Below are 21,458 nucleotides of genomic sequence, written 5' to 3'. Positions count from 1 at the left end.
AGGAAGACAACTCTATGAGTGGTAGCCAAATGGTGTCAACTATTACCTAGATACCTAGATTCTAGGCATAGCAAAGATAAACGCAATTAGATGTTGGAATTATATAAGAAAACATGCCCCCTCAAATCAAATTCATTTTCTTATTAAAACTATGTAGGTTTATTACAGAAAATTTAGATCATACAAATAAAAGAAAATGAAAACCACTTGGAATCTACCACTGTTAGCATTTTGATATATGTTGTTCCAGCCTTCTTGGGTGAGTTCGTATATGCGTTTGTATGTATGTGCTTTATAAAAGTGTGAGTAAGCCATAAAAATATTTGGTAGTTTGCTTTTTTTCACTACCAGTATTTCATGAACCTCTTTCCATATCATTAAATATTCATATAACTGGCACACTATTCTTCTATACGTCTGTCTCATTGTTTTTGTAACTTATCTCTTATTGTTGGAAATGTAGATTCCCCCCCTTTTTGATAGAGCAGATTATTCTTGCAAGTATTTTGGAAACCAAATGACTTTAGTGTATTTACAAATACAACAAAATTAAGCTCTGAGCATCGTAAACATTGGAACATTTTAAAATAAACACTTTCAGGAAAGGGGAGGCCTTTTTGGAAAATATTTCTTCATATGTGGGGACTCTTTAGAGTATAAGTGATAGAAATCCTGACTCAAATCAAATGAAGCAAAAGGGGAACTTACTGGCAAATGTATCAGTTATCCATTGCCCCAGTAATGCTGCAAAACAACCAACCACAAAACATCAGTGACTTACTACAGGACTTACTATTTAGTCTGTTAGCTAAATAGTGTTAGCGTGGACTCATCTGGGCTTGCTCGTGCATCTTTGGCCAGCTGCTGGTTGGTTAGGCAGTTCTGCTGATCTTGACTGGGCTTGTTCATGCATCTTGGGGTTGCCTGGTTGTTGGCTGGGGCATCTTGGCTCTGTTGTATGCTTTTCATCTTCCAGCAAGCTAGATTTATGTTCTAATTGCTATAGCAGAAGAAAGTGAGCAAAAGAAGAAACACACATGTATTATATAAAAACTCTGCTCACTTCACATTTGCTGTCAATTGGCCAAAGCAAGGCATGTGGCTGAACCCAGAGCTAGACTGGAAAGGCACTCCAGGATGTAGGTACAGGAAAGGGTAAAGAATTGGGCCAGTAATGCAGTCAGTCTACCCCTACATTTGAAATTAAAATGACCTGTCATTGCTGGATCCAGAATATGAAATATGTCCCCAGGCTTGGTCTTACACACTTTGTAGTTTGGCTCTACTTTCTTTTATATTAGCTTCACTCTCAGAGAGACTCTTTTCTCATGGTACTAAAAAAGCTCCGTATTGAAAGCAAATAATCCCAACCTGTTCCCACTTGTTTCCCAATTGCTCCAACTAAAATGATGGTATGGAGTCTTTTTGGACCAATATGGGTCACATTCCCATCCCTAAATCAGTTTCTATGTCTGGGGAATGGAATGTGATTATCCAGCTTGGGCCATTTTCCCACCCCTGGTTTCACCCCAGATGGAGTAGAGGGAGTCAGCTTTCCCCAAATCATATGGAATTGTAGTAGAAGTTTGGGAATAATTTCCTTATGGAAAATAGAGATATTACCAGATTGGGCAGGGGGAGCGTGAAGAATGGATAGTAGATAAAAAAGGAAGGTTCCCCTGTATATTGCTGTTAATGTACTTATCTCATTAAAACACAATGAACAAAATCTATTATCTTTTCTGTACAAATCACCAAAGTAGGTGTTTTATAAATATCATCTCACAATGCATTTTAGAGACTGAAGAAAGGCAGCGTATAGCAGTTAAGTAATTTTCCCAGAGTCACTCAGCTAGTCTGTTAGAATGGAAATTTCACCTTGGCTTGCCTCTCTCCAGAGTCTGTTTTCTTAGCCATGCCTTAAAGTAGAAGAAAAAGAAAGTACCCTAAATACACCCCAAGCAGAAGAGTAGGTGGCCACAATGCACCCTATTAAGGGCATTTGGATCCTTACACTAAAGGAATGTTCACAACCCTGTAGCCCTAGCTACATAAAATCTGCATCATATTAACCATGAGGGGGAGCTTCTGCCACTTCCTTAGGGGTTACAGTTATGGGACCAGGAACACTAACATGGTACTCTTCCCCTGTGCCATTTTCATACAGGTGCGAGTGGTTCATATGAACACTAAGATCAACCAAAATGGAAAAGAAGTCCCAAAAGGCCAGACTGAAGATGCATGTGGGGTGGGATTATCCCTTTGCCTTGTGGTAGCATTTAGGGTCTGGCTATGTGTATGGGAGTCATGGTGGTAGAGCCACCTCTTTTTCTACTAGCTCCAAGATGGCCAGTAGGTTCCAACCCACATGTCAATGTCAACTGATTGGTTGTAAACCATTTAGAGTGCTGTGTTGAGAAGAGTTCTGAACCTAGTAGGAAAGAGGACTGTGATAGATTGGTGATGCCTGCCAGGGATGCAGCATGCTTGCTGAGTATTTCTCATCCTAGAGAGCAGTAGTTTCTCAGGTCACTGTCTAGTTACTTATGTAGGTGGTCATGTCCCTAAGGATGGATTACTTTTAAAGCTAAATTCTTCATGGTGGGGAACTGCATGGTGGATTTTCTGGAAGTCCGAACTCTCATTTAGTGCAAGCCAAAATGCAGAGTTTCATTTTCCTACAGAAAAATGTGCTTATTATTTTATTTTATTTTATTTTTGCTCTGAAAAGTTTTCACCTTGCTTGGGGGTGGGATGGGAATGATTTATAAAACTTCTATGTGCAGTAAGTAACATTTCTTGAGTCATTTTTCTTTTTTTTTCTTTTTTTGAGATACTGGGAGCTGGGGATCAAACCTAGGACCTTGTATGTGAGAAGCCGGTGCTCAACCTCTGAGCCACATTGGCTCTCCTGAGTTGCTTTTTTCATTTGTTTTGCTTGTTGTTGTTTTTTTTTTTTTTTAAGGAGGGGTTAGGAACTGAATCTGGGACCTCCCATGTGGGAAGCAGGCGCTCAACTGCTTGAGCCACATCTGCTCCCCAATTAATTTTCCTTGTAAATGTACTTCCTTTACAAGGCTGTGCCTTGATCTATCTATCTATCTATGCATCTTAAAACGTAATAGCAAGGAAGTATAGGTAGAGCATCCACCTACCATATGGAGGGTCCAGGGTTCGATACCCAGTGCCTCCTGACCTGTGTGGTGAACTGGCCCACATGCAGTGCAGCCATGCACAAGGAGTGCCGTGCCATGCAGAGGGGTGTCCCACATGCAAGGAGTGCACCCTGAAAGGAGAGGTGCCACATGTGAAAAAAGCGCAGCACACCCAGGAGTGGTGCCACACACATGGAGAGCTGATGCAGCAAGATGATGCAACAAAAAAAGTGACACAGTTTCCCGGTGCTGCATGACAAGAATGCAAGCGGACACAGAAGAACACACAGCGAATGGACACAGAGATGAGACAATGGTGGGGGGGAAGGGGAGAGAAATAAATAAAATAAATCCTTAAAAAAACCTAACAAAACGTAATAGCAGTTATAATCAATTTTCTAAAGGAGTTCTTAATTATTCTTTTTTGCATTTTTCAGATCTCTGATTGGAGTCATTTCCTGGTACAGATTGTGAAAAGAATGCAGTGAAAATTCTGGCCAACAGCTTAATCGCCAACTTAGTATAGAATTTCTTCTCTTCAGTAGCACCTCATAGTAGAGGAAAAATGTATGGAAGTGCGAGAACAATCACTAACCTGGAAGGGAGTCCTTCTAGATCTCCTCGTTTGCCACGGTCTCCTCGACTGGGCCACCGAAGAACAAGTAGTGGGGGAGGTGGAGGAACAGGGAAGACTCTGTCTATGGAGAATATCCAGTCCCTTAATGCAGCATACGCTACGTCTGGACCCATGTATCTGAGTGACCATGAGGGGGTGGCTTCAACAACTTATCCAAAGGGCACCATGACTTTGGGAAGGGCCACTAATCGAGCTGTATATGGGGGCCGAGTCACAGCCATGGGGAGCAGTCCCAATATTGCTTCTGCAGGACTTTCCCACACAGATGTCCTCTCATACACGGATCAACATGGTGGTCTGACCACCTCATCCCATCACCACCACCATCAGGTCCCCTCCATGTTGCGGCAGGTAAGGGATAGCACAATGCTGGATCTTCAAGCCCAACTCAAGGAACTTCAGAGAGAGAATGACCTTCTCCGGAAAGAGCTAGACATCAAGGACAGCAAGTTGGGATCTTCCATGAACAGTATCAAGACATTCTGGAGTCCTGAGCTCAAGAAGGAGAGAGTCTTGAGGAAAGAAGAGGCAGCCCGGATGTCTGTCCTCAAGGAGCAGATGAGGGTTTCCCATGAAGAAAATCAGGTAGGTTATGACTCATCTCAATGTTCTTTAGCCTTGGCTTCTTGCTGAGTAGTTGATTCTCTGCAGATGGTTCCACAACCTGTGCAGGAGAAAGTTTGACATTATCAAGAAGGTTATGGCCTAGAATGTATCTCACTTGGCTGCTACAAGAGGTCATAGGAAAAATGAGGTCATGGCTTATGATTTCCTTATTTTCCAATAACTTTTCCAAAAATCTTGCAAAGGAGGGGGGATCATTCCTCATTGCCTAACTTTTATACTTGGTTAATTTTGTTTTCTTTTTCAGCAATCACAGCAGCAGTTCAGATGTACTTCCCTCTGAATAGAAGAAGGAATGTTAATTTTTGCAGGAGTAAACACTTAGGGGGTCACATTTGACTGGTGAATTGGTTTTTCTTGAAGCACCAGCAGCATTATTTCATCCTAGAATGAGTGGAGTTTATTCTCCAAGTAGCAAACTGAATAATATTAAATGTAACTAGTCTGAATATATTTGATATCATGTTAGAGAAATACAACAAAATGTAACCTTATTTTCCTGCTTTCATTCTGTATTAATTGAGCACATACTATGTGGAATAAATCTTATTCTTTTTTGATTTATCTTCCAAGTTATAGCAAGGTTAAGTTTTCACAGTGTCTGCCTGAAGTTATGCCATTCTGTTCCTTAAAGGCCTTCAGTGATTCCTCATTACCTCCAGACTAAAGAATCTACTTGGCTGAGCCTACAGCATCATCCAGTGGAAGTACCTGAGCCAGCCTTTCCGGTCTTATCTCATAATACCTCCCTCTGTCTTCTCAGCATTTCCCCCTCCTCAACCCCCAGTTTCCCTTCAGTTTAAGCCAGTTTTCATTTCCAAATCCTACCTATTCTGTGAGGCCCATTTTATATTCTGCTATTTTCATAAGTGCTTTGGAGACATAAATCTGAGTTTAAGTCCCAAATTTACCTCTTGTTGTTAGTGAGATAAGTGCTGAGAGAGGAGGAATCATTTCCTGGTACAGACTGCTCTGAGAACTTCCATTTGGCTGAAAAATTCATTTAACTTCCTATAGAAACCTGTGATAATTCTAATGTGGACTGAAATAGTGAATCTCCAATAATTGGTCTTGATATTGGCCTAATGAAGTGCTATGCCCTTCTTCAGGTCATCTGCTGACTCTCCTGTCTGTTTCCCTGACTACCACTCCGTTGGAGTCCAAGCAGTGGTGGAGGCATTTGTGATCTTTATTGAGAGTCTGCTTTTCGCTTTCCTGCTATCTGTAGAAAGCAATCGCCTTATCCCTTTGATTATCTGTTAGAGCCATTGCTGGTGTTCAGATGTGGAAATGTGATTTTGGGTTGGAACAGAAAGCTTTGTTCTCTCTAAAATCAAATTAGTTCTCTGCATCATCATTTCTGCTTTTTCCGACTTTGTTGGTTTGTAAAGACCTTGTGAAACCCTGTTTCTGCAATGTGCTTTTCCTCAGTTCTGTGCCATTTTTGCCCCTTGTTTTGAGTTGTTTTGGAAAATGGTTCAAGCAGCTTAGGAATGATGCAAGTGGAACCAAAGGTTTGAAAGCTATTCTCTAAACTGTCAGCTCCAAATTATTTTTATCTTATGCTCCTTTAGATAAAAAAATTTTTTGAGCATGGACTTCCAATTATATATATATACATATTTATTTAAATTACATGCTGTGCTACTGTGCCAAATCGTATATGTCTTATATGACATTCTTAAAGATGTAACAAATATGGAAGAAATAAAGTAAAGTAAGTAATATATTGAGATAATTTTCATGACCTGAAAAACCTTTTTGTTCTTCCTAAAAACATTTTAAGTTGTTCATTTTGTGATGGTCAGTTCAATTTAAACTAGGTAACATCAGTAGTTTCACTTACTTGTGCCATGTTTCCAGAAGTCAGAAACAAGTAAATGCTTGAGGGTGTTTCCATTACCACTTCCTTGCTCTGAAACCTCTGTGATCACAGGATGCCTAGGGTACTATGGGTGACTTGTGACTGAGTGACATCTAACCTAGTGAATGCTCCAGTATTGATCTGTATATTAAATGCAAGTGAAATAAATTTTTTTTTTCAGTTAAAACAAATATAAAGGGGAAGAAACTTGAACAGTTTGAAAAGTCAATTTACTTGCACTATAATGCCATAGTATGTATTAGAGAAAGTAAAGTTTGACAAAAAGCAAGTTATTTTTTAAAAATGGAAACACCTCTTCTACCTGCCCCCCCGTTTTACTTTCCTGCACTGCTCAAAGCAGATACCATGAAATGGGTTGGCTTTAAACAATGGGAGTTTATTAGTTTACTGTTTGAGCCTGTGAGAATGTCCAAATCAAGGTATCATCAAGAAAGCATCAAGGTGATGCTTTCTTCCCAAAGACCAGCTGCTGGTGATCCTTTGCACCTATGCCAAATGGCAAGGCACATGGTGGCATCTGCTGGTGTCCTCCTTCTCTTCTCTTCTAGGTTCCATTGATTTCAGCTTTTTGGTTCTCTCTCTCTCTCTCTCTCTCTCTCTCTCTCTCTTTCTCCCTCTTCCTCTCTCTCCCTCTCTCCCCCCTCCTTCCTTCCCCCTCCAGTAAGACCCATTCTGACTGAGGTGAGTCACACCTTAACTGAAATAGCCTTGTCAAAAGGTCCTACTTGCAATGGGTCTACACCCACAGGAATGGATTACTTTAAGGATATGTTTTTCTGGGGTACATACAGCTACAAACTACTACATCCCCATATGAGGTATGTCAGGATACCCTATAGAAAGTAAATTTGTGTCTTTTGGTCAGAATAGGGTAGATTCTGCTACAGTGACAAACCTCATATCTGTGGCTTAACATGTGAGAGATTTATTTCTTATTCACCTTAAGTCTGAAGCAGGCCAAGTGATTCTCCAGAGTAGCCCTTCTCCATGCAGTGACTCAGGGATCCAGGCTTCTTGTATCTTGACACATGGTTTCAGGGTTTGCTACTGTGTGGGAACAGATTACATGGAGATGGTACATTGGCTCCTCAGTTCTTCGGATTGAAAGTGACACAGTTGCAAGGGGGTGGGAGGGTTAGTCTTCTCCTCTCTCCAGGAAAGAGATGAGAGACAGGTATGGAGGAATACTAGAAATTTCTACTAGTGAGGTTTTTGTGTTGTCAAAAGTTAGACCTAGGTGAAATAAAATTGGAGGGCTTGTTTAAGGTGCTAGGCATTGTGCTTTCAGCTTTGTATCGATTATCTTATTTACTAATTGCTTTGATTAGGTAGGTGCTTGAATTTTCCTTATTTTACAAATGAAAATAGAGGATAAGCAGCTTGCTCAAGCTGAGAAATTGGCATGTAATCTAATTGGGATTTTCTTGTATTTAATTTATTGCTTTTCTTTTTAAAAAATTTTTTTATTTGAGAGGTTGTGAGTTAACAAAACAACCATGCATTGCTTACAGGATTCCTATACATCACCCCACTGCCACCGCCACCACCACCTTACATTGGTGTGATACATTTGTTACAAATAATGAAAGAACACTGTCATAATATTACTGATATCTATAGTCCATAGCTTATATTTGGTATGTTTTTTCCCACAAACAATCCTGTTGTTAACACTATGTATTAGTATTATATATTTGTTATTGTTCATGAGAGAATGTTCTCATATTTGTACTGTTAACCATAGTCCATCATTCTCCATGGGGTTCATTGTGTTATATTGTCCCCTGACTTATACAGTCCATCCAAAGTATACACTCAGTGGCACTTAGATTCATCACAGAGTTGTGCTGTCATCACTCAGTCCATTTCAGAACATTTTTATTACTCCAAAAGGAAAAATCTTATATTCCCTTATACCTGCTTGTACTACCTTTAGTATTATAGTGCCTTCTTTGTCATTACTATAAAATATTACACTATTACTCTTAATTATAGTCTATATATTACATTAGTTGTATTTTTCCTATGTATCTTCATATTCTTAACACCTTGTAATAGAGGAACATTCTTGTATTTGTACTATTAAGCACAGTCATCATCACCAAAATCACTGTTATACAGTCCCTAGATTATCCTCTAGCTTTCTTTCAAATGCCCTTACCCTCCCTAGACTACTCCTTTTGGCTTTAATCACATTTCTAAATAAGCAGCATTGATTATATTCACTATAATGTGTTACTATCAATCCTAATGATTTCCCCATATTTAAAGCCCCTCTTATTAAACATTTTACATACATTCAGCATCAGCTTCCCTTTCTTAACCCTCATTCTATCTCTTAGTAATTTATATGCTATAGTTGAACTCTGAGAGTTTACTCATTATATTTAGTTGATATTAGTGAGACCATTCATTGTTTGTCCTTTTGTGTCTGGCATATTTCACTCAACCTAATGTCCTCAAGGTTCATCCATGTTGTCATATTCATCCCAAGTTCATTTCTTCTTATAGCTGAATAGTATTCCATTGAATGTACATACCATATTTTGATTATCCATTCATCGGTTGATGGACACTTGAGTTGTTTCCATCTTTTAGCAATTATGAATTATGCTGCTATGAATGTTGGTGTGGAAATGTCTGTTCACATCCTTGCTTTCAGTTCTTCTGAATATATTCCTAGTAGCAGGATGGCCTGATTATATGGCAGTTCTATATTTAGCCTCCTGAGGAATCGCCAAACTGTCCCCCACAGAGTTTGCACCATTTTACATTACCACCAACAGTGACGGAGCATTCACATTTCTTCATATCCTCTCCAGCATTTGTAGTTTTTTACATTTTTAATAGTGGCATTTCTGTAAGGTGTGAAATAATATCTCATTGTAGTTTTGTATTCAATACATTGTATACAATAATATCTCATATAATTGTATTCCCCTAATAGCTAGTGATGTTGAGCATCTTTTCATGTGCTTTTTTGCCATTTGTATTTCTTATTTGGAAAAATGTCTCTTCAAGTCTTTTGCCCATTTTTAAATTGTGTTGCTTGTCTTTTTATCATTGAGTTATATGATCTCGTTATATAACATGAAGATTAAACCCTTATTGGATATGTGGTTTCTGGAAATTTTCTCCCAATAAGCAAGTTGCCTTTTCATCTTCTTAATAGTCATTTGAAATGCAAAAATGTTTAATTTGGAGGAGGTTGCATTTATCTATTTTTTTCTTTCATTGCTTGTGCTTTGGGTGTAAGGTTTAAGAAACCACCACTTACCATAAGATCTTTTTTTAAAATTTTTTTAGAGATTTATTTTTTACTTATTTCTCTCCCCATCCCTGCCCTCCCCCCGCCAGTTGTCTGCTCTCTGTGTCCATTTGCTGTGTGTTCTTCTGTATCTGCTTATATTCTTGTTAGCAGCACCGGGAATCTGTGTCTCTTTTTGTTGCGTCATCTTGCTGCGTCAGCTCTCTGTGTGTGTGGTGCCACTCCTGGGCAGACCACACATTTTTCACGCTGGGCGGCTCTCCTTACGGGGCACACTCCTTGCATGTGGGGCTCCCCTACGTGCGTGGCAGGGCACTCCTTGCATGCATCAGTACTGCGTGTGGGCCAGCTCCACACGGGTCAGGAGGCCCTGGGTTTGAACCCTCGACCTCCTGTGTGATAGGCGGACACTCTAGCTGTTGAACCAAATCCGCTTCCCTTACCATAAGATCTTGAGGATGTTTCCCTACATTTTTTTTTAGGAGTTCTATGGTTCTAGCTTTTATGTTTAGGCCCTTTATCCATTTTGAGTTAATTTTTGTATAAGATGTGAGACAGGGGTCATCCTCTTATTTTCTTTTACCTATGGATATCCAGTTCTTCCAGCACCATTTGTTTAATAAACTGTTCTGACACAGGTGGGTGTGTTCGATAGCCTTGTGAAAAATCATTTGGCCATAGATGTGGGAGTCTATTTCTGCAGTCTCAATTCAGTTCCATTGGTCAGTCTATCTTCATGCCAGTACCATGCTGGGTTTTTTTTTTTTAATTTTTTTTTTTAACTTCTGTTCCTAAGTAATATGCTTTAAAGTCAGGAAGTGAGAGTCCTCTAACTTTGTTTTTCTTTTCAAAGACATTTTTGGCTATTTTGGGCCCTTTAACCTTCCAAATAAAATTAATCATTGACTTTTCCGTTTCTGCAAAAAAGGCTGTTGGGATTTTTATGGGGATTGTGTTGAATCTATAAATCGGTTTAGGTACAATTGTCATATTAACAATATTAAGTCTTCTAATCCATGAACATGGAATGTCCTTCCATTTATTTAGGTCTTCTTTGGTTTCTTTTAGCAATGTTTTGTAGTTTTCTGAATACAGGTCCTTTATATCCTAAATATTTGATTCTTTTGGTAGCATTGTAAAGGGAATTTTTTTCTGACTTCCTCAGATTTCTCATTAGTATAGGAAAGCTACTGATTTTTGCATATTAATCTTATATCCTGCCACTTTGCTTAAGTCATTTATTTTTTTAAAAGATTTATTTATTTATTTATTTATTCCTCTCCACCCCATTGTCTGCTCTCTGTGTCCATTCACTGTGCACTCTTCTGTGTCTGCTTGTATTTTCATCAGGTGGCTCCGGGAACCAATCCTGGGACTCTGGGAGAGAGGTGATCATTCTCTTGTGCCACCTCAGCCCCTTGATTTGTTGCGTCTCCCATTCTCTCTCCTCTGTGTCTCTTTTTGTTGCATCATCCTGCTGCACCAGCTTTCCGCATGGGCCAGCACTTCTATGCAGAGCAGTACTCATGTGTGGGGCAGTACTCCTGCGCAGGCCAGTACTCTGCGCAGGCCAGCACTCTGTGTGGGTCAGCTTGCCACACGGGCCAGCTTGTCTTTACCAGGAGGTGCTGGTACTGAACCCCAGACTTCCCATATGGCAGATGGGAGCCCAACCACTTGAGCCACATCCACTTCCCATTAGTCATCTATTAGTTCTATTAGCTTTGTTTTGGATTTTTCGAGATTTTCTAGGTATGAGATAATATCATTAGCAAATAGCTAAATTGTTACTTCTTCCTTTACTATTTGGAGTGCCTTTTATTTCTTTTTCTTGCCTAATTGCTCTAGCTACATCTTCTAGCACAATATTGAATAACAGTGGTAATAATGGGTATCCTTGTCTTGTTCCTGATCTTAGAGGGAAAACTTTCAGTCTTTTTCCATTGAGTACAGTGTTAGTTGAGGGTTTTTAATATATGCACTCTACTATGTTGAGAAAGTTTCCTTCTATTCCTAGCTTTTGGAGTATTTTTATCAAAATATGCTGTATTTTGTCACATGCCTTTTAAGCATCAATTTAGAGGATCATGTGATTTTTCCTTCTTCAATTTATTAATGAGGTATATTACACTAATTGATTTTCTTGTGTTGAACCACCCTTGCACATCTGGGATAAAACACATTTGATCATAGTGTATAATTTTTTAATCTGCCTTTTGATTCAATTAGTATTTCATTGAGGATTTGTGCATCTGTATTCATTAGAGGTATTGGTATGTCGTTTTCATTTTAATAGTATCTTTGGCTCATGATCACTCTTATTTCTGTGGGGTCAGTGTTAATGGTCCCCCTCTTACCTTTGATTTTATTTTTAGCTTCTCTCTTTTTTACTTTGTCATTCTGGCTAAGGGTCTGTCAGTTTTGTTAATATTCTCAAAGAACCAGCCTTTGGTTTTGTTTATCTCTCTTTTTTTTTAGCTCTCAATTTCATTTGTTTCCACTCTAATCTTTGTTATTTCTTTCCTTCGGCTTGGTTTGGGATTAGTTTGCTGTTCCTTTTCTAGTTCCTCCAAGTATGCAGTTAACTCTTCTTTTTTTACTGTAAGCATTGAGGGCTATAAATTTCCCTCTCAGCCCTGCCTTCTCTGTATCCCATAGTTTGATATGTTGTGTTCTCTTTTTCATTTGTCTCAAGGTATTTACTGATTTTTCTTGCAATTTCTTCTTTGACGCACTGATTATTTAAGAGTGTGTTGTTTAATCTCCATATATTTGTGAATTTTCTTTTTCTGCCTGTTACTGATTTCCAGCCTCATTCCATTATGATCAGAGAAAATACTTTGTATAATTTCAATCTTTTTAAATGTATTGAGACCTGTCTTGTGACCCAACATATGCTCTATCCTGGAGAAGGACCCATGAGCACTTGAGAAGAATATATATCCTTCTGTTTTATATCCCTTTCTGGTACCAGCAAGCTATGCCAAGAGCTGGATCTTGCTGCTGCCTGCCTAGCTTGAGAAGGGTTGGCCCAGACTAATTGTCTCTTGGAGAACAGAGTTTTCTGGTATTTACTGTCATTTACCAGCCTCTTCCTCCTGATCTTTCCTGGATTCTCTGTAGTTTCTCTTCAACTCCAGATTTTCAAAATAGTTGATTCAGACAGTTTCTGCCTGTTTAATAGTTGTTCTGGTAGAGGAACTGATTCCTGGAGCTTCCTGCTCCCTTAATCCCTTTGCAGAAGATTTTGGAGTCTTTATGGTTCCATCAGACAGTGTTGAATCCAACTGCATATTTAAGGGAGAATGTTGAACACCCTCCCTGTGTTACAGGAAGCACCAAATTGTCTGGAACTTCGGAGCTAATGGGTAGGTGGCCCTGACCAAATTTCTTATGTTCACAGAATTGACACTCAGGTTCCTGGATGGATTTTCCACTCTTTAGGCCTGTAGATCTGTATGAATATAATTAATTTTGTTGCTAACAATTCCAGTATTGTAATATGGAAATATTGGCTTACTTGTGTAAATTAGAGTGGACAGATACAGAGCTACCCCTTTGCTATCACTTGTGTTTTTTGCTTCATGATGTGCTTTCTTGAGTAGGGAGAGTATTATGGCAGCTTATTATTTGGAATGATACAAGCCTATAACCGAAGCCCTGGATGTCACACCTGTAGACTCGCTGGGGTTTGTTTTAGGGATATGGACATCAATCGTTGGTGGTATGTGAAGAGATGAGGAAAAAAGATTGAGAATGGATGTTCTGCTGCCCTTGAGGTAGACTCATTATTTTTAATGGCCTCTGTTGTTGTAGTGGAGGTGACTGCAACTACAGGGAAATATAATGACCCAGTTTTCTCTAAAAGATGTGTGAGCTTTTATTTTCTTTACAACCCCAATCTAGTTATCTGAATGATGGAGATAAAAAAGAAGGAAACATTAGAGAAAATAAAATTTCAGAAAGGTCATAAGGACTTATATTGGTTGGTGAATATAAGTTAGCTTTTCATATTGCTGGATATTTTATGCAGTTATTAACTACATAAAGCAGTTTTTAGATATTTTCTTGAATTGTGCATAGCTAACCAAGGATCTGCATGCTTATAAATAGCATCATGCACTAGGAGATTATACTGGATATACTATTTCCCATTTTGTTGTGCAAAAATGGGACAAGGTCATTCAAAAATGTAACCTAAGAAGTGTAAGTAAACCTGTCTGGGGACTGTTAAGCCTTTTAAGCAATGGTTATGTGATGATTTCTATTTCTGGCTTAACACAATAGGAAATAATTCATTCTAAATCAGTATTAATATGGGTTTTTGAAGAGTTTTTGAGCCAATTTCAACATATGTATTGATTCTCATTTTTAGCCTATAACTTGAAAAATCAAAAGGGGTCACATTTCCAGGTTCCCTTTATTATTATTTTATTTGTGTAACTTTGATGGAGTCCTTCAACTCTGTTATGAAATACTCATTGTGAGAGTCCAGACATGATGAGTTGTTCCAATTGGAAGTGGGTAATAGGATTTATTTTATCTTCTGTTAAGAAGGTGGTAAGGCAGCTGCGTTGTGATGGGGTGTCTGCCATTAAATGCGCTGTAGTCACCTTGAGTGTTGAGTTTTGTGGAATCAAGGGCTGAGCCCTGGAGACTAAGGTCCCATTAGGTTTGTGGGTGGGATTTAAATTTATTTACTACTCAGATAGATCTGCCTTATCCCTGTACCTTCTTCCAGGCTCCTCTCTTTGTATTACTCTAAGCCTGAGGAACAATGGATCCCTCATAGCTAGTATTTTCAGAGTATATTCAGGGATATAATGGTTTTCAAAGGGTGTCTTCTGGTCAAGTAAGCATGACACATGTCATACCAGATACTCCTATTTTGGAAATGCATAATGCATATCTGCATGTGAAATGGCTAAGTCTTGCTGTTAAAAACGGTTTATTAAATTTACTTAATTAAGCAATCTTCTAAACTTATGGGACCATGAAACTGCTTTTAACTGACCACCTATGTATTATGCAGCTACTGCTGCAATAATGGCTGTGTAACAAACCACCCCCAAAACTTTGTGACTTAAAATAATAATAATTTATTTCTCCCTCACATATCTGCAGGTTGGCTTCAAGTTTGCTGGTCTGGACTTTGGGCTCTGGGCTCCAGGAAGAAAGTTGGGTTTAGGTATGTTCCATGTATCTCCTGGGACGGTGGCCTTCCAGGGCTTTGTCTTCTCATGGTGGGCCACAGATGCTAAATGTCAAACCCAACCCCAGAAACACATTAAAACCTCTGGTGTGTCATGTCCACTAACATTTTGTTGGCTACAGCAAGGCATATTGTCAAGCCCCCTAAGTCAGCGAGGTGGCGAAGTATACTATTCTCTCTTAAGGCTGAGAGGGAGGAGAGTGATACTTTCTGAAAGACAGTCTCATCTACCGCAAAATATAAATACTCCTTGAACTAAAGGTATAAAGGGTATGGTTGGAAAAGGTTTCTTCCAGAGCATCTCTGGAAGCAAAAAATTAAAGGAGCCCTGTGAAGGTGGATGAGCACTTTCAGTGTGGTAAAACGTTCCTTCAGTGGCTGGGTTCCTGAGATGTTCTAATGATGCCTGATTAATGGCTCACCTTCAGGCATCTGGCCAGTAAAACCCAAGTGGAAATATGGGGATTCTGGGAAAGATTTTGTTTTTTGGATAAAAGGAATAAATATCCCCAGCAATGCTCCTCCTCCCTTTTTCTTGCCTGAGTACTGATGTGAGGTCTGGAGCTGTGTCAACCCTATTGTAACCATAAGGGAAAGTTCAAGACAGACACAGAGGCATTTGTGAGCAGTTGCACCAACACCAGCAATGGCCTGTCTACAGACTGCTTGTCATTTGAGAAAATAAACCCTTAGTTGTTTGAGTCACTCACTGTTGGTTGGGCATTCTATTACTTGCAGCTCAATATTGTCCTGATAAAACATTATAGGCAATCATTAATTGAAAATTATCATCCATAATAATCACTAGTCAGGCTAATAAAAAATAGGTGCATTTCAGTAAAGTAAATTGAGATCTCTGAAGGACCTTATATATTAGAATGAAAAACTCACTTACCAGTTGTATTGGACCAAACTCCAAAGTGATGACAGAAACATTATTCAAACTATTCAAACCCCTTAAACTTAGAAAGGAGAATTTATTGGTTCCTGTAAGAGATTACAAAAAGGCTCCAATGTAGTGAAGCAGATATGGCTCAACTGATAGAGTGTCCGTTTACCATATGGAGGGTCCAGGGTTCGATCCCCAGGGCCTCCTGACCTGTGTGATGAGCTGGCCCATGCCCAATGTTGCTGCGCTCAAGGAGTGCTGTGCGATGAAGGGGCGTCCCCGCGTAGGGATGCCCCACGTGCAAGGAGTGCATCCGCGAAAAAAGCGCAGACCGCCTAGGAGTGGAGCTGCACACATGGAGAGCTGACGCAGCAAGATGATGCAACAAAAAGAGATGCAGTTTCTCAGTGCCACCGAATAATGCAAGTGGATGCAGAAGAACACACAGCGAATGGATGCAGAGAGCGCAGACAATTGGGTAGAAGGGGAGAGAAATAAATAAAATAAATCTTAAAAATAAAACCCCAAAACCTTCAATGTGGAGTTTGGGATTGACTGGTTCCAGGGCCTCAAACTATAGCAGAACTTTGCCTTTCCCCATTGCTCAATTTCTTGTTTTTAGTGCCTGCTTCTTGTCTCTACATGAGTCTCATATTCTCTCTCATGTGGGTTACCATCTTGGCTGCAGGGCCCCAGGGTCACAGCTGAAAGGGCAAGAGACCTCTTCCATTCATGGAGGGATCTTGTTCTGCCTTGGTCATATTCTCAGGACTTGGTAACTGTTTGGGCGGGGGGGGAGCCAGGGAGGCAGCTGTGGGGATATGAGGAGAAGGGGTTAGTGTGACTGGCAACTCTTTTAAAATTGTGTGGGTTGGGAGAGGAATAGATCTCTAAATGAACTGGGGTGAAGGGAAAAGTGATTCTGTAGGACAAAGACAGTTGTCCATTGCACTGAATCAAGCTGTCCTTTAGTCACTTTCTTTGTCCATATATTTTAAGGACACAAGTCATATTAAAAGAACTGGGTAACTAGGAATGTCAATCATATGTCACATTCCTGTGTAAGGTTTTTTTTTTTTTTTCATTTTAGCTCCAAGATGGAGTGTGAGTGTGGGTGTGGGTGTATTTCCCCGAAGTTATGTAGCCACATGGCTTCAGAACTGGATAGTATAAACTTGTTTAGCACTACGACGTAACTTGGAATGCTGAATCTTAAAAGGATGAAAAATGTCCCTTTTATTCATCTTGAAACAGTCTTTTTTTTCATTCTTCAGAGAACTGTACCTTTTGTCTACCTTTCCAGAAAGCTGGAAAAACTTTGGTCCATTCTTAGGCGATGACCTACTTAGACTGAAACTATGATTTTAAATGCCTTTCATGGATAGGTGAAAACTTCCTTTGGTTCTGAAGACAGATTGGATGGCACAGTGCCAACAGTTGGTTTCTTTGTTTGCTATTATGTAGGAGATTGATTTGAAGTGAGCTATACATCTTTGTCACAGATGTCAGCTGGTTTTTGCTTCTATAATCTCTTGCAGTCAACCCTAAGATCAGTCATGTGTACCACATTAGTAGCCTTATAGATTTTTATTCCCAGATTTTCTTCTAAAAGACTTGACTGAAGGAAGGAAAGTAAACATTCTTGTATGTTGTGCCTTAGGAGATCTAAATGACTTCCATCTTCCATTTTTTTCTCTGGCTCACTTTATTTTAGAGATGGCATAGTAACTGCACACAATAAACCAAAGAAAATATTTTTTAGTATTTCAACAAATAGATTATTCTAGCCTTACTTGTGCCAAAGGCACTTATTGAAACCAAGCTCAGAGAGGGGAAGGCAGAGGGAGTGGTCACCCCCTAAATATTCACTGCCTAATAAAATTCCTTAAGGACAACATCCTCAGAGGATTTGAAGAAGCAAGTCTATGTTGACAGAAGAAAAATGAAAGGATAATTTATTGGCCAGAACAGATGGGGTGGGTTCTGAACCTGGCCTCTTCTGGCCAGAGCACAATTTTAGTTTCTATAATTAGTTACAGGTGGAGTTCTTGTGGTGGTATTTTGGAGTCCACTGACATCTTTGTGCAAATTCCCACCACCCCTGGGTGGTATTTGGAATCAGTAAGTGGTTTGGCTTTGCAGGAATATAGAAAATTGTAAATTGACTTCACACACTCACACACACACACACACACACGCACAGATAAAGCTGTTCTGAAGGTCAGGCTCTGAAAGTTGTGGAAAACATTTTTAAAAGTTTGGGAAGTAGGCATTTAGGCAGAGTGTGGGCATGTAGCCAAGAGCTGGGGTAGCTCAACAAGCAGTGTTCTGATGTGCAGTTTCCTCTTTGTTTCTCTGTGAAGCAAGCATTTGGTTGTATCTTGGAGGTGATATGCAGCCATTTTGTTTTGCAGGAGGAAAGGGCTGGAGAGAAGATACAACTGAGGCAGCTCTTCCCATCATGGGAACCCATGGATGGGCTTAAAATGTCTGGTTGGCTGACAATGATCAAGTGACTGCCATAGTTCTCAGTGAGGGGCATTTTGCCTTTGGGGTGACATTTGTTAATGTCTGGAGTCATTTTTTGATTATCACCGTTGGGGAGGGTGTGCTACTGGCTTCTAGTGGGTAGAGACCAGGGGTATTTCCTACAAGTACAGGACAGCCTGCACAACAAAGAATTACCTGGCTTGGAAAGTCAGTGGGGACAAGTCTGAGAAACCCTGAGTTAACTGGATAATTACTGTAGGTTTATTTTCCTTGCTACCTTGACTTGATGCCTTACTTTCATTTTGTCCTTTGTGGAGTGATGAGCAAACTGGGTGTATTTTTGTAAGAATAATGATATAAAAGGTAAAACCTGATTCATCATGTGTAGGAAAGAATTGTGAATGACATCTGTTTTTTTTTTCCTGACTTGGACTAGTAATCACCATCTTCAAATACCTTGAATTCTTTTAGAAGTCATTTTGTTAAAAGGTATCAATTTTGTAAGGAAATAAACAACCCTTTAATGAAATGAAAACCATTTTTAAAATAATTTCTTTACACTTCCACTGATATTTTATGGTGTTTTTTTTCCATATTGATCTTGAAAGGGAGGGAGAATATGCATTTTTGAGCACCTACTCATGTACCAAGGATTTGCAAAATGCTTTTAATGTGAGTGAACTCAATAGTCCTGTAGACATGGGCATTCCCATTTTATAGACAAGAAACATGGCACAGGGTGATTGGTGGCCTGCCTGAGGTCTTACCATTAGGTAGAACTGGGATTTAACCTCAACTGTGCTTAGCTTCGAAATGGAAGCCCTAATAGAGAGTGGATGTAGCAGTTGTGCTGTCTTGGCAGAATTCTAAGGATGTTGACAAAGAGGTATACAGAAAGTATGGAAAGCAAGAATGAGGAAGCAAGGGAGTTGTCAGGAGCAGCAGAGGGAGGGAGGGCAAGCAGAGGGTAGCAGATGCATTCTTGTCAAGTAAATGATCAGAGAGAATGCCAAAGGAACATGCCTATCTTGGAAACCCATCCAGAAGGAGAGGAGGAGGAGACTGCAGGACTGGCTGGAAAATGAAAGCCACAGGTGGCAGAGGAGTGAGAGAGTCCATCTCTCAGGATGCTTGTTAAAGGCCCAGCAGATCTCCTCAGATTGTGAGGGCTCGGGCAAATTTACTAGGTTCACAAGAGCAGTGCTCCGTGGATGGGGAAGGAAGATTATTGGGCTCTGATGAGGATGCTCCCAGTCTCATTAATCCAATTTGAACACTTCTTGATTTTGCCCACATATTCAGGAACAGCAGTTACATTAATCAGCACCGGCTTCCTCTTGGTGTGGTTTGACCTCACTGGGGTGGTCACACCTTATTCAGGCTTCATCGTTTGGATTGTTCCACATCTTATGTCTCAAACTGATGTTTTCTCCTCTTTTGGACCCTACCCTTCCTGATTTCTACATCTCTCCCAGCTCCTTTTCCCTGTGGAACCTCTTTGTCCTCTTTGAGACTCCCCATCTTTCATTCACTAATTCATCCAGTTGCCTCTTATTTGAGGCAGAATGTTGAAGAAATAAAAAAAAATAATTTATTGGGAATATATAAAGTTTTCTCCCACATTCTAAGGGCAGGTCGGACAACGAGGCATTGCGAGGGACTGCAACCAGAAATGGGAAGATGTTCAGGAATTAGGACAAAGGCAGTCCTGGTTTGTCTTCTGTCTCTTATTTTGTTTCTCTCTCTCTCTCTCTCTTTTTTCCTCTCTTGATGTTTGCTTTTATATGCCTTTTGTGAAAAAGTAGCCACTCAGGGAAACCATATGTGTCTTCTCCATTGAAGTTTCAAAAGAAACAGATTTTTGTGTTTCAGTGTCAAATTCTGAGAACCAAGAAACTGATTGGCCCATCTTGGGTCAGAGTCTGTTTGAGGTCCAGTCATCTATGGCCAAAGGAATGAAGTCATGATATCCACAGAGATATGGAAAGATATGGAAAGACTCTTTCTGAGACAGGGGCACGATGGGTAGAATTTCTAACAAGGGCTCATGTGGGTGAGATGGTAAGGAGGAAGAGACAGCCATTGCTGGGGAATACATTTGCTTAACACATAGTGGGAACTTGCCTTGTTTCAGTTATTGGGAAGAACAAGACTCTTAAGAGTCTGGAGAATTCTCTACCAATACCTCTGTCTGTGACTTGCCATTTCAACAGCAATGTCAGTAGCGTCTTGAAATCTCTACCTTTACACCCACCTTGTCAGTCCCTACTTTTGATTGTACCCATGGAGAAATTCTGGAAGTGGTATTGACTGACACCAGGATTGATTCATACTCTTATTAGAGGACCGTGTGGCCCTTATATATAATGCCATATTGCATCTTTTATGGAACTTTAAAAAAAATATCCTCCACTTTCCATAAACTCCCTTAGTTGCAATGGAGCCTTGCTTCTCCAAAATGGATGGGATTATGGTGTTAGGATCTGAAAACTTTTAGAACTAATAATGTAATAATTTGATGTCTTCTATTTTAAGGTATAATGGTTGTCTTGTATTTTAAAAAATATTGGCTCCTTCTGTGCAATTTTTCTGTAAAGTTAAATCTGCTCTAAAAATAAAGTTTATTATTTAAAATCAACAGCAACAACAAAAATATTGGCTCCTGGACACATATTATGTGAAAAGGAATAGAAAGAAATTGAAATTCACTCTTTCATCCCTTGGAAAAGCTTTCTGAAATACCCATGTGAAATAATGGAAAAGTTAACCAAGAAACCTGAGACCAGTGGAAATAAGTAAGTATATGAGATGGAAAGTTGGACAGTGCACATGATGGCCTAATTTAAAAATTGTTCAAACTTGGAAATCTGTCAAATAATTTTAAAAAAATTTGCCTTCTTACAGTTTTTAAGCCTCTGCTTGTGGTTTTTAACTTTTGGGGAGTAGTATACTCTTTGAGAAGCCTATGAAAACTTTGTAATTTCTCCATAGAAAAATGTGCATACCTTGAATTGTGCACATTTCATTTTCTTATCTCCACAGCCCACCCCAGGGGTATCCAAGGATAATTAGGACAAACCCCCATCTAGATTTTGAAATTTAATACTAAATATTGCATGTGTATTAGGAGTAAGAAGTTCCCAACGTAGTAATTGAAATGAATGAGCTCTTGGTAATGTAGGACATGCCTTAGCTTACTGCTATTTAATTTGTGTTGAAAAATAGGGGGCATGTACAAGTTTTTAGTGATAGTTAAAAGAGTGTCTCTGTTAGGGTAGAAACTCGTGGATGTACTATT

At 39.5% G+C, this 21,458-nt stretch overlaps 1 protein-coding gene across 20 annotated transcripts in view; it reads left to right on the top strand.

Moving 5' to 3' along the window:
- The window catches only part of ERC2 (ELKS/RAB6-interacting/CAST family member 2), a 999,838-nt gene that overhangs the window by 29,749 nt on the left and 948,631 nt on the right, over positions 1 to 21,458 (top strand). For all 20 annotated transcript variants that reach the window (XR_011647540.1, XR_011647537.1, XR_011647539.1 and 17 more), the window contains one exon: positions 3,593 to 4,377. Coding sequence is in view for 10 of the 20 variants with exons in the window: in XM_071212097.1 (XP_071068198.1) it covers positions 3,721 to 4,377 (657 nt within the window). In the remaining 10 variants the exon portion in view is untranslated. The remainder of the gene's footprint in view (positions 1 to 3,592; positions 4,378 to 21,458) is intronic.

The sequence above is a fragment of the Dasypus novemcinctus genome, chromosome 26 (assembly GCF_030445035.2).
Source record: "Dasypus novemcinctus isolate mDasNov1 chromosome 26, mDasNov1.1.hap2, whole genome shotgun sequence".
Taxonomy (NCBI): domain Eukaryota; kingdom Metazoa; phylum Chordata; class Mammalia; order Cingulata; family Dasypodidae; genus Dasypus; species Dasypus novemcinctus.
Note: the sequence above shows the minus strand (reverse complement) of the source record. Positions and strands in the feature narration are given on the sequence as shown.